The 13,784-nt window shown below is 43.1% G+C and overlaps 1 protein-coding gene across 8 annotated transcripts in view; it reads right to left on the bottom strand.

Moving 5' to 3' along the window:
• The window catches only part of Ntrk2 (neurotrophic receptor tyrosine kinase 2), a 337,894-nt gene that overhangs the window by 298,198 nt on the left and 25,912 nt on the right, over window positions 1-13,784 (bottom strand). For all 8 annotated transcript variants that reach the window (XM_036187682.1, XM_036187683.1, XM_036187681.1 and 5 more), the window contains 4 exons: window positions 9,281-9,355; window positions 9,095-9,166; window positions 4,955-5,023; window positions 1,208-1,362 (listed from right to left, as the gene is read on the bottom strand). In XM_036187682.1, the coding sequence (XP_036043575.1) occupies window positions 1,208-1,362; window positions 4,955-5,023; window positions 9,095-9,166; window positions 9,281-9,355 (371 nt within the window). The remainder of the gene's footprint in view (window positions 1-1,207; window positions 1,363-4,954; window positions 5,024-9,094; window positions 9,167-9,280; window positions 9,356-13,784) is intronic.

Genomic DNA, 13,784 nt, shown 5'->3' with positions numbered 1-13,784 from the left:
CCTCGAACTCACACAGATCCGCCTGCCTCTCCCGAGTGCTGGGATTAAAGGTGTGTGCCACCACCACCCGGCTGGGTTTTTTTTGTTGTTGTTTGTTTGTTTGTTTTTTAAGGTTGGCTGGTAACGAAGGTCGAGGGGAGCTGGGAAGAGAACAAAATGCAATTCCCTCATGATGAGAACAGAAGACTCTACCTGCAACATGGAAATCAGTGTGACAGGTGAGTGAGGTCTTCTAAGGCCCTTCAGAGTCAGCAGCAAGCACTTATTGTTTTATTATTATTATTATTAAATCCTCACCAAGAGTAAACAGCAACAGTGTTATTCTTAATAAAAGTGGGACTTCAGACAGGGCCTTCTAAAGGTAAAGGGTTAACATACATGCCCGTGGAAACAAATCAGGTGCTATGTAATTTCAGGTGCTTTGTCACCAGCCACCAGGCAAGAGCAAAGAGAATTGTTTGTGAACTTGCCAACTGTTGGACTGCTTAAAATTTTGATGAAGAAAAAACACCCACACGTAGGTATTATAGAAATAAGTCACAGGATCATAAAATCCTAGCTATGACTCTGATTTTCCTCCTTGTGGGACATTAGCTCCCACTGAAAGCTGGGTTTTTTCCTAAGGTGTCCTTTTAAACTCTCAAGATGGAATTGGAAAATGGGAGGTGGTGGTAAAGTAGAAAGCCTGAGCCCAGACACAAGGACAAGTGAGTGGAAGCACAGTGGACCACAGCACAAGAGACCCAAGTGTGAGGCAGCAAGGCAAGCCTAAGGGACTGTGCAGGTTTGGACTGTCTGCTTCAGCTGCTGGACTCTCTCAGCATCCTGAGGTCCTTCCCTCCACATGACCTACTTGTCAATCAAGTGTGCATGTGATCCGGAATATTTTCTGGGAGAGTGGGTAGGTAGATGGATGGATGGTGGATGGACTGACAGACGAATCAACAGGGGAATTAGCAGTCTACTTTTTTCGCCATGTTCTTTAACGTCAGCCATTCAGAAGTGATGTTCTACTTGCAAAGAATATTCACTGAAGGTGCTCTGGGCTGGCTTCTCTGCACTGCACATTAACGTCTGATTCACCAGAGACATCCACAACACACTCTGTGAAGTCTGGGTGGTGGTTTTCTTCCCAGACTCACTACCATACCAAGGCAATTAGAATAATTAATAGCAACTAGAACCCATTGATTTAAAAATAAATTACCACAATTGGGTATCTGCAGGTTTGCCAGGGGGGTATTCTTGCTGCTTTCATTGAGGCAGTACAAATCCTGAGTATCTGGGCTGGATTTAGTCTCTTGGAGAGTCTTGATCCACATAATGTCACAGGAACACGTGAATGGATTGCCCACCAGGATCCTACATGGAACAGAAATGCAACCTGATCAGGCTCCCACTCAAGTCTCAGCTTCACTAGCATTTATGAACAACTACAGGAGGAAGGCTTCTTAGCCGTCAACCTTTGAAAGTCATACCCACGTTCATGGCGTGACAGTACTTATTATTCACTCCATTATCTAATAACTACTTGCTGCTGTTATGTGCAAACAAAACTGTAGAGGATAAAGACAGCAAAGAGATGCAAAACTTTGCAGAACATGTAGGAAAACAGATCTGAACAAATGCAGCCATGACAGAGAGCATCTCATGATAGGGGAAGGTGCTGTTCTTGTACTTAAATAAAAATGTTAGTGATCAGGTTGGAGACTTAAGAGTTCTCACTTCAGTGAGGGAGCAGGACCATTGTGTCTCCATTTAAAATGAAATTAAAGATAGGGATCCAAGGCTAAGGTGCAAGACCCAAGAGGCTGTCTTTCTTGCCTTTCTGCATTATGCAACCAGTTTTCATTAATGCAAGAAAGTTGAGAGCATAAGCTGGATGGAAGGAAGATTGAGAACACATATGCACACCTTAACCCAGTGAGGCTTTCAGAGGATAATACGATGGACTCCCCAAGCTGAGCTGTGCAGTCTACTGCAGGAGCATGTGCAAAAAGACCTCAGCCACGATGTCTGGATGCTAGTACTACAGTGGGTGAAAGAGGAAGTGGTCAAGAGGAAAACAAAAACCACAGGGAAAAAAATCTTTAATGCTATTTATAATGCTCAGTGGCCTATTTAAGATGAATTCCATTTATGATAATGAACCTTTAAATGAGGCCATTTTCAATCGTTACATAGACTCTGCCTGGCGCTAACCACAATACTTAAGATTTCCTGAGGACAGGGCCTGGCTTTGCAGCTTCGTTTACTCCTGTGGTTTTCTGATTGTGTTCTAAGAATCTCAGAAGTCCCAGGAGACTTTTCTGTGAGTTTCTTGGGGGCGGGAGGAATGTGGCCATAGTAGACTGGTTTAATTTATATCTGCTCCCAAATCTCCAAGTATCCCGCCAATATCAAAATAGGATTTGATGATATGAGACATGGAATAGGAGGGGAAAAAGACCCACCATTGGCTCAAACTCAAGTCACCAAAGCTACTTCCTAGAGTTCTGAGTACACAGATAGCCAAAGTCTTTCTAAAATCAGGCTATAATCAAATAAGCTGAGTGGGAAAAAATGGAAAGGATGCTTCAGTTATGAACCCAGGATGTTCACACGGCCACACAGTACTGGTAGAGAGCTGGCTCCTTTATCTCTTCACATGATGGTTACACTGGTTTGCTTAGGCACCCACCTCTCCCACTGAAGGATGGAATCCTAGACACAACTTTCTCTCCTTCACTCTGACAGGTAACCCCCACATGGTTAGCACCTGTTGAATGAGTTGCTGAGCAATAATGCTGCTGGTAGGATTTTGAAACATGAACTGAAAAGAAGAACTCTAATTTTTAATTCATCCAGGAGATTTTATGCAGTGGCACCCAACACCTTTACATGAAGCACCTTGCTCTGTATCACATGCCTGCCTTAGAGGTGTCAAATCTTCCTGTGTTAGAAATGCCAAAAGAACAAAAAGGCACACCACACATGTCCCCATTCACATGTGGGGCCAATTAAACTGGTCTCATAGGTGTAAGTTGTAGGTAATAGCTACTGAAAGCTGGGAAGAGCAGTGGGAAGGGTGATGGAGACTGTCATAGCACTCTACAGTATAGTAGGCTTACTATACTAAACAGTAATTTATTCTGCAAAAGGTGTAGAAGAAAGTATTTTGAGTATTGAATATTTGAAATTATATATATATAATATATATAATCAGTATATCAGTATATAAGATATGTATACATCCTTATATACTACATACATACAAATGTCAAATATACTGTACCCCAAAGAAATATATAACTAGTATCAACTTAAAATAACTTAAGGAAATAAACACTAGGGCTTCAACTCCCTGAAGTTCAGTTTATTCCAAATAATTGCCAGTTGTCAAGACATTCATCATGTAGCCCCTTCCTGCTTGTACAGTTGTGACCTCTCCACTAGGGGAAACCTCCTGTCTGCATGACACACTTGAGCATAGCAAAGGACCTTCTTTATAGGAAGATGCTGTGTGTGTCTCATCTTGAGCACCTAATCCAATGGGCATTCCTTCTTCTGGCATTAATCTGAGGACTATGCCATTGCCCCCTAGTCTCTTCTCCAGTCTGCTAGACCAAAGTCCTAACCTCTCTCCACTGTCCCTATTCCACCCCCACTCCCCCAACTCCCTCATGCCCCTAAAATATACTATACCTCAGAAGTCAGACCTGCCTTCCAGCAGAGCTGGGCATAGCTATTTCTGGCAGTATGGTTTCCTATTGGTTGAAAGAAAAAATTGGTCCAAACTCCATGTGAGTTGTTCCCAGACTGTCTCTGTGGAAGTGGCAAGGGGCTGCCTGCTTGGGGCAGCCAGCACTCAGAAGTATACACGCCAGCCTTGATATACCTGGCTCACATGCTCATAGGCAGCCTCACATTTCAGCCTTGGAGGCTAGAGCTCCATTATGGCTCCTTCTCTAGGGGACTTCATCCTGCTGCTCAGAGCCCAAGCCAGCTCCTAGTCTCACCAGTGTCTGGAGTAACAGCAAGGAGGGGACAGGAACCGCCCCAGATGGGAACAGGCCCCAGGCCCAGGCCCACCTCTCTGGTGTCTGGGAGCAGACTGGGCAGTGGCCCTGGAACCCTCTTCCTCTGCCCTGAGCTGTGAGGCTTCACTGAGAACCCTTCAAGCCCCCTTTGGCTTTTGATGTGTGATGATTCCTGTCTCACCCCACATTCCTGACTTTCCCAGAGAAGAAAATAAACATCGAGAACAGATGTTTTTAAGTAGTTTATGCTAATGTTTCTTCCTAACCTCCAAGGCCTGTCCTTCCAGCCCCATGCCTGCCTTGGGGATCCCCCAAGAACCTCCTCACAGCAATGGTGGCCCGTTCATATTTGCCTTGTGGTGATTTCACCAAGAACTGAGCACCATCGGAGATGTTAGCTGTTAGTCAGCAACACATCTCAATGTTTCTCCTATCATTTTGCAGAAGAGGAAACAGGGACATAAGGATAAATATTGAGCATAGTGGTGGACCGAAAAGAAAAGCTCAAGAGATGGTGGAGGTGGGAGGATGACTGGCTACACCCAGACCTGCTCTGGGCTGAAGCTGACAGACGAAGCTGGAAGGATTTTATCCACTATAATTTCCTCTTTGATGATCTTGCTGTATTTGGCACTTGGACAAAACAGAAGCCAGATGAAATGAAATATAAAGCCACTTTAACAAAACCTCCCCGTTGTTTTTTTCTGTTTTCCCTCTATTAGAAAATAAATTATTTATGTAAAAACAACATCAACTGAGCATAATGACATTTCATTGAGATTGAGATTTTAATCACCCAGTTGGGACAAAACTAAAGAAATCATTTTTCAAGAACTTTGATGCAACATAAACTTGCAATGGTTCTCATTTAAAAATAATAATTATCCTTTCTTTTGAAAATTTCCTCCTAAATGCCAAACAAAAGCATTACTTACAGTTCAGACAAGTCAAGGTGGCGGAAATGCTTCCTAGACAAACTCGTCAGCTTGTTCCGTGTGAAATTACTGAAAGAGATCAGATATATTAAGAGTGAATGTAAAAGGTTATGGTTTTAAAACAATGTGTTCAAATAAAGATTTTGTTTTCAAAATGCATTGTCTTGGATTGGGGTACACATGTTGTTTAGACTCAGTCCTGTCTTTTACCTGGAAAGATAACTCCCGGGGTTCCCTGCCTCTTACGGTTTCCACAAGCTATGAAAGAGAGTGTGTGCTTCACAGAGTCGGTTTTTAATACCTTAATTTCACTCAAAAGCTTACATTTCACATGTTGGTTGGAAGCCCAGCTCTATGCCTAGTGGAGATCCTGACATTTTGAACATTTAATTGGGGAACATATAAAATATAACATCATCAGCTCATGAGAACAAGAAAGCTTTACAGTGAGAAAGCCTCTTGCATGTCTTGAGTTACGTGACAAACAAAACTTGGAATAAACTTGGAATTTAAACTGTCTTTTCGGGAGAGAACACAACTGCTGACTGCAGCTGTCCTCATGGGACCGGTTACCTAGGGCCTCAGGAGTGAGCAACTCCATGAGGAAAACAAGATGAAGACTGGAGAGCAGGGTGTCACGTTTTATCTTGAACTTCCAGAAACACGGCATCTTCAGATTTACATAAACTAATGGACAGAGCGCTATCCAAGGTGAAAAACAAACAATCGAAAAAACCTAATAAATTTCCCGGTCAGGTGGATGCACATTTCAAGTAATCTGTGCCATGATCACTGGGATGGGAAATTCTAGCCATTATCCTTGTAGCTGAGTTTGTTTACTGTTAAAATTTTACTTCAAGTTAAGGAGATACAATGTCTAACAGTAACAGTAATCCTGGCCCTGCCCTGTACCTGAGGCCAGTGTGCTGTGTCAGCCCAATGTTCTGGCCTGTGGCAACAGCCACCTTCAGAGGGCAATCAAAGCCCAGGAGCTAAATCATGAGCAAGTACCAGTCATCTGGAGAATGGGGAAAAGTGTGGCTTCTCATAACTTCAGAATGAATATGTCCATCCAATGAACCTCCTTACATAGATTCCACCCGCCTGAACCCTGACTGACAGCAGACGCTCTCCTGCCTTCTAAGCTTGTATCTTTTCCATTCACACTAGTGCAGTGTGCTTACTCACAGGCAATGATATCCCACATGCAAGAACAACCCACCAGGAAGCTGTGAGACAGGCCCATGGAAGTCTTTACCTCAGGAACATGAACTAAGAGGGCTCCAGTGGAGCACATCACATCAAAAAGTCTATGCCTGTCTTTAAGGCTCAGATAGGCTCATATTCATCAAAAATCCCAATCCTTCAGGAAAAAATGAAAAAAGAAAAAAAATACGTTCTTCTCTCCCAAGATAAATAAAAACAGAGAGGAGGGAAGGAGGGAAAGGGAGGTAGGAATGAAAGTGGGGAGGAAAGGTAGAGAAAAAGAGGCAGAGACCAGGAGAGAGGAGAGGCAAGGGGAGGGATGGAGAAGAGTCCCTGTCAGCTCCAAGCTGCCCTGTGGAGCAGCTGCCCCCAGTCAGCTCCCTGCTGCCCTCCCTGGAAGCCACTGCTCTGTTGGGCTGCCAGCAGCACAGTGCAGCGTGGGGTTACCAGCCAAAGAACAAGATGAGTTTTATGAAGCATACTTAGGAATGGGGCCAAAAGCCAAAAAGGAGGAAGAAGGAAGAAAAAAATCAACAATCCTCTCACTGTTTGATTGTGAAACTTTGTTAAGAGCATAATTAGCACCTCGGCAAAGCCCCTGGAAAACACAGGCTGGCTTTTCCCACAGTCCCTGGGGTTCCAGGGTCTGGGCAGCAATTAAAGGCACCTAGACACACATTCAAAGATGAGCTCTGGGTGGCCACTGTGTGAGGGTAACATGGACCAGGCAAGCTGAGGAAGGGTGAGCCAGGCTTCCCCTCCGAAGTTCCCCAAAGCCCAAAGTGCAATAGTTCCATCTTTCCCACATTTCTATATAAGCTGGGGAGCTCAGAGGGTTGTCAGGCCCGCCTAGGGCTGGAGAGCTTTTAGCACACATTGCTTCTTTAACCACTTGCACCTCACTGTGTTGATAACTGAGGCAGTGCAATTTGCGTTTGGGAAATCCAGGGAAAACAAGCTGGTCCCCAGGGTCCTCAGTCCCAAGCAGAGGCTTGGACAGAAGGCAGAAGCTAGAACTGACTCTCCTCTCCATCCCTACCATCCTCCAAGGCAGGCTACCCGGTTCAGCTTCATTCTGTGACTAGGAATAGCCCCTTTCTTCGTGTGGAAGCATGAAGCTCACTGGCATCTCTCTACTCTTTGTGAATGCTTGCCTAATTTCATTGTGTCATGCTGCTTGACAACTACACAAATCAATAGAGTTTTTGAAGATTGATCAATTATTGGCTCCTGCTTGTTGTCTGGTAAGAAAGCTGTATAGAATATCTATCCCTCTCTAGTGTTTTATCTTAAATAAGACCACATTAAGAAGCAGGACCAGATACATGACTTTATGGATGTGCAAGCTAGAACACCATAAGAATTGTCCTATCACATAGCAACACAAAAAACACACAAGGGCTATCAATAGAATTTCAATTAGCCGTGGCCCATTGTTCATATTATAACGGGAGCATCAATCCCCTGAGGAATTAGCACACAATGCAACTGCTGAGCGATTTGGGTCTAAGGTGATCTGTAATGAAAATTAAAAAACTTAACTATTAAGGTCATTAATTACTTCTGAGAGATTGCAGCAGGACATTTTCCCATTCTCATCCTGTTCTCATGTCTGTGCCACCAAGGGCCACCAACACATCAGGTTTGCCCCAGGAAACGAATCCAGACAGGCTGTCAAGAAGCGTTTCAAGAAAATATGTTTTAAAAATGTGCCCAGAGTTTTATTCTGTTTTTGCAGAATGTTTTCTATCTTAGGAAGTGACTTCATTATTCCTGTCACATATAAAATATGAACTCATGATAATGACTTTATGAAATTAAGGCCTTCAGTAATATCAACACATCTCCATAGGGCATCCAGGCAGTCTCTCTAAGACAATGAATTCTTTAATAACCAGCATAGAAATCAGGCCGGGAACTGTTTTCCCCAGGGAGGAGAAAGGGACAGATGTTATAGGATGATAGTGACGGCAGAAATTTTATCTCCTTTATTTCTGTCTTAAGAACATGGTGAAGAGTTGGCCACCTGGTAAGTCCCACAGCTCCCTCCAACTGGGAATACAGACATCATTCTACGCAACTGAAATGTCTAGGTGAGACCCAGCAGGTAAACTGCAAACTGTGAGATGCTGAAGTTATTGCAAAGAGAGTTTAGTCAGCAAGAACTCAGATGACAACCCTCCAGCAGAAGATCGATTCCACGTGGAACTCAGCATGAGGGAATCTGAGTTTGGGGAGGGCCCATGGACATGTTTGTCTTTTGGGTGATCTGTTTAGTAGGATATCTCAGGAAGCCCATAATTCATTGACTTAACTGGTATCATTGAAGGGACTTAACAGAAAACCATATAGTAACTCTTATTTCCTGCATTTCCAATTGACCTGAGCCAACAAAATGCCGACATGACGTGGGGGAAAGCAGCTCCTACTGTTAAGAGTCATCTGAACCTTATCATATCCAGTGATTGATTTCTCCCTATTTTTATCAATCCGTGGCACGTGCTATTGAGAAAATGAAGGCTCAAATGGTCCTATTATAAGAGAAAAAGCACTTGTAATTTTTATTTCCTTAAGCTGTCCAAGGCCAAGTCAGCATCTTGATTACTTAGCTTGATGTCTTACAGGGAGTGTGTCTTATTCCAAGGAAAAGAATCAAGACCTCTGTACAAGGACATCATTTTCACATCAGAGTCCTTGCCATTGGCCCAGTGCTCTGTCCAAGATGGAAATGGCCCAGGAATTCACCAAAGGGAATGAACAGGCTGTTCTAAGCAGCCCAAAGCCATTCCGAAATCAATCAGAATCAAAGCTAATGCTCCTAAGCTGTTATCATAGCTGCACTAACTACCAAAATGAAGGTTAGCACTGGCAAGGGAAGAAAATAAACAAGAGTGAGAAAAACTGAATAAATCAGGCAGATCACTCTCTACTCACATGTGCTGCAGGTTGCTGTTTTTCAGAAATGCTTTGTAAGCCACAAATTTTAATCCAGAATCCACAATTGTCCTACAGAAAACACATAATGGTACTTATGTTAGAACTAACCGGCAAGTTACCTACCCGACCACAGCAGAAAACAGGAAGCCTCTGAGGTAACAAACATAAATGGTGAGTACTCACAGGTTTTTCAGCCCCACATAAGCTTCAACATCATCTTCATTGATGATTTCTAACCTTTTCTGATTTGTAATGAAACTGTAACAAAGCAGAAAGAAAATGTGGGTGACTCCAAATGCAAATGATAACATGGAATGAGTGAAAGGTTCCTGCACCCCATAAGACTCCCGAACACAGCAACCCAAATCAGACCAAATCAAACTGAATTAGAAAAAGCCCAGGTTTAAGGGGTAAAGCGCTCCTGGATGATTTTCCAGCCCCCCCCAGAGAGGAGATGGGGAAGAGAGACCAAAAATTCATGTGTCTGTTTAAATATCCCGTGGGAGTGGTCTTCAGCATCTCTGGGGGAAGAGCTGTGTTTGGCAGGCTTTCTGAGATGAGGCAGGATTTGGGGAGAGAGAGATGGGGGAGGGGGTTGAGGTGGAACTTCCACCAGAACAGTGATGGGTAACTTCCTTGCAACCTTACCAAGGTGTCCAAGGAGTCCCTTCTGCACCACAGAAGGGACTTCTTTTGTTAGCATTGGCTCTTTGAGAATTTCGTTCATATCACCCCCATTCCCCTAGATCCATCCCCGGCCCTTTCTTTCCAGTAAAGGCAACCTTTTAAAGGTACCACCACTATACACACATGAAAATGTGTCCTGAAGTATAGGAAAGGTCACACATTTCTGCACGTCCCAGGAGACAGCAGTCCCTTCCTCCTTTTATCTTCTAAAACATGAAGTGCCTTTCTCCTCCTCCCTCCTACCCTCTCCTTGGCCAGCTTCCCCTTCTTCTGCACTTGTCAGCAACACTTCCAGTATTGCCTTTGAGGAACCACATGACGACTGGCTGAGAGATGTGCATGCGACCTCAGTGAAACCAGTAAAACTCTTCCTGAAGATTTAACGATACGAATCCTGGGAGAGAGGTGTTGGGTTTTTCCCATTCTCTAGAACCATAGCTGAAGAATAACACAAGCCTTGGGCTTCCAACAGGTAAAGTTTCTACCACAAGAAAGAGGCCATCCAAGAATGGAGTCAACAAGAAGAGAGCTAATTAGACATAAAAAAGGGACAGTGTCCTCAAAATACTACTTGGGTCTTTGAATATAGCCATTTCTGAAGGTAGATATTACTAACCTGGTTTGATCTGAATTTGTCATGTGCAATCAATAAAGTCACCAATAGTACAAACATACAGCTATTAAAACTACCATTCTGGAGGTTTTTTGTGCTCTGCTTTGTATGACAGCTTTTTAAAAACTCATATTTATATGCTTAGTTCACAATCTCTTTGAAAACAGAATTTTTTCTATAATTCTTAATATGTACCACAGCTCCTAGGTTAGTCCCTTAAACAAAGTAGGTAGTACACAGAGGATGGACGGATGATAGATAGATGATGGACAGATAATAGATGAATGGATGAGAGATAAATGATGGATGCATAATGAATGGGCAGATGGGTGGATGGGTAATGGATGAATGGATAAATGGATGGGTGTAGCTGAAGTAAGCATGCCCTCACACAGATATACAGATAGACCACACAGATACACACACACACACACACACACACACACACACACACACACACACACACACACACACGAAGAAGAAGAAGAAGAAGAAGAAGAAGAAGAAGAAGAAGAAGAAGAAGAAGAAGAAGAAGAAGGGAAAACAGAATTAGAACACATTAAAATTAAAATTGAATGGCTGAGTATATAAACTACACCAATACCAAAATCATCTCAAAAGGAGCCACACAAACACTACATCAAAAACCCAACTCCAAAACAGAAAGTCAACCACTTCTCAAAGTCTCAGTTTCCTAATCCAAGACCAGCCCTTCACAGGACACAAGACAAGATGGAACTGAAGTCCCTAATGGTGATCCTTCCTCCTCCCATCTGCCACAGGAAAAGAAAATATTTTAAGACTTGAACTGAATGCTCAATTTTTGACATCAAGTTTTTATGAAATGTTTCAAAATCATCACATTTTGGAGACATTTTTTCCAAGAATTTCATTGCACTAACATTTTCAGTAAGACCACAGTGACCTCATTCTTCTCAGTGTGCTACACTAAGACCTGGATTCCAGAGTGCTAAGTATTTTTAGCATTTTCTTTATGTCACAGCAGCAGGAAAGGATGACTCGGTGGGGGAGGCTTCTTTGGATTTGGCATTGGGGCATCGGACAAGCCCACCTTCCAGTGTACCTGAGTTAGCACGGAGCCCATCATCCTTCTGAAACCCTCTACATTTTGCTTTTCTTTCTATAATGATCATCACTGCATCTCCCTGACACACTGGGTGGGTATTTAAGCAAATCCATGGCCAAAACATTTATCTTTATTTCAATCTTTCTTTTAGTTGTTTGTGTCATTGTGAAATGTATATTTCATTTAAACCCAATACTTAGATTATACATGACCCTGTTGTGCTCAATAAAACATGAGCACAAAGACACGATGCCAACGAGGTGAAGAATTAAGGTTAAAAAAGCATCGACTTGGCCGAGCGTGGTGGCACACACCTTCAATCCCAGTACTTGAGAAGTAAAGGCAGGTAGATCTCTGTAAGTTTAAGACCAGTCTGGTCTGCATGATGAGTTCCAGGACAGTTAGAGCTACATAGTGAGACCCTGTCTCAAACAAAACAAAACAAACAAAATGAAACAAAGCAAAACAAAAAACATGGGCTTGTTAGAAGAATCAAATTTTTACTTTTAAGTTTTTTGGTTGCAAATTCTCAAGAAAACAAGAAGACCAATTCTGTCAATGATAAATGTACACTATTCACAAAAAAGTAAGCAGCAGCAAACACAGTGAAGTATGATTATTCTTGAATCTAATACCGGATCAGTTTTTCTGAAAACCACTCAAAAGGCCATACAACATTATAAAAACGGCCATAGAATGTGAAGAAAGGAATGCTGGGTACATGGCTGTGGTCAAAGGGACTGTGTCCTGGGTGGGCAAAACTCCCCCAGCAGCTGATGCTAAGGTTGCTCCTGGTTCTTATCTAAGTAGAGAAGTCCATACCCCAGCTGCTAGCTATAAGTACTAATGTCATCTACCCCTAAGAAATCTGCTTAGGCCTCAGGAGATGGCTCCACGGCTAAGAGCACTGGCTGTTCTTGTAGAGGACCCAGGCTCAGTGTTCTTGCAGAGGACCCAGGCTCAGTGTTCTTGCAGAGGACCCAGGCTCAGTTCCAGCACCTATATACTGGCCTACAACTGACTAATTCCAGTTCTAGAGCAACTAGTGCCCTCTTCTGGCCTCCATAGGCACTGCATGCACTGGTGCACAGAAGTATATGCAGGCAAAACACTCATACATATGAAAAACAAATAAATAAATCTGAAAAAGAGAAAAAGAAAAAGAATTCTGCTTAGTCACCACCAAGTGAGAAATTATAAGGGGAAGGGGCCAGTGAGGCTAACAGGCAGTCCACAGAGGAAAACCAGAGTGGCCAGGAGCCCCAAGGGAAGCTGCTCACCCTCTGGGATTCTGAAACACACAAACAAAAGCAACACTGTCCTATCTCTTAGCCCCCACCAAGCTGACAAAGCTGACCCTGACTTGTTGCTAATGACATAGGGAATTCCCTTGCACTGTGGGGAAGGGTGTGACCTGGAATAACCACTCCGAATGGCACAGTGCCCGCGTTCCACAAAATTATAACCTGGTACCATTTGACGTCCAGTGAGTCTACTTGTAGGTATCACCCAAGAGAAATTCTCACACATAAGCACAAGAGAGCAGATGCAGGAATGCTCATGTGGGTGTGTTATTGCCTTCCTGGGATTCCAGCATTCAGGAGGGGAGGTGGGAGATTTCCAGTTCAAAACCACCCTGAGTTATATAGGGAGACTTTATCCAAGGAAGAGGGGGAGTTTTCAGACAATCCAGAGGATATCATGATAGAGTCGGAAGCCAGGACATAGGCACCATCAGGAACTTTAAAAAGTAAAATATACTAACTACATAATTGAACTGAATCAAGTCCATCTATCTAAGCAGAAAGAGCTCTCCATGCAAGTTTGAAAAGCATCAAATTATATACTGATCTACACAATCGAAACCATTCACTTAAAAGCATAGTGGAACCACTAGTGTTTGCAGTGTGTGTGCAAAGGGTGATGGTGATGGTGATGAAGGTGAGCTTGGGCAGGGAGAAAGGCCTTAAGATAAGGGAACAAACTGTTAAATGGTTTATCTGGTTAAACTGAAATCCTATTTCTTTTTATAAAGAGAAAAGATTTGTAAGAGAAGAGACAAAAGACACAGCATGGTTTCTTAATCCCAGCAAGTAGAGGAAGTTATCTTGTGATGTTCTTGTGACTGGTTTTCACTTTTTGAGGAAGAAAGGAAAGGAGAGGAGGCTGGAGGGAGGAGGGAAGGAAGGAACCCAAACAAGAAGAGGAGGAAGGAATGAACAGAAATGGGTACAAAGGAGAACTAGAGACCGCCGCAGAGTAAAATGACCACAGAAAGGTCCATTGTCTCCAGGCCTCAG

This window comes from Onychomys torridus, chromosome 5 (assembly GCF_903995425.1).
Source record: "Onychomys torridus chromosome 5, mOncTor1.1, whole genome shotgun sequence".
NCBI lineage: Eukaryota > Metazoa > Chordata > Mammalia > Rodentia > Cricetidae > Onychomys > Onychomys torridus.
The sequence above is the reverse complement of the archived record's forward strand: the minus strand, read 5'-3'. Positions and strand labels throughout refer to the sequence as shown.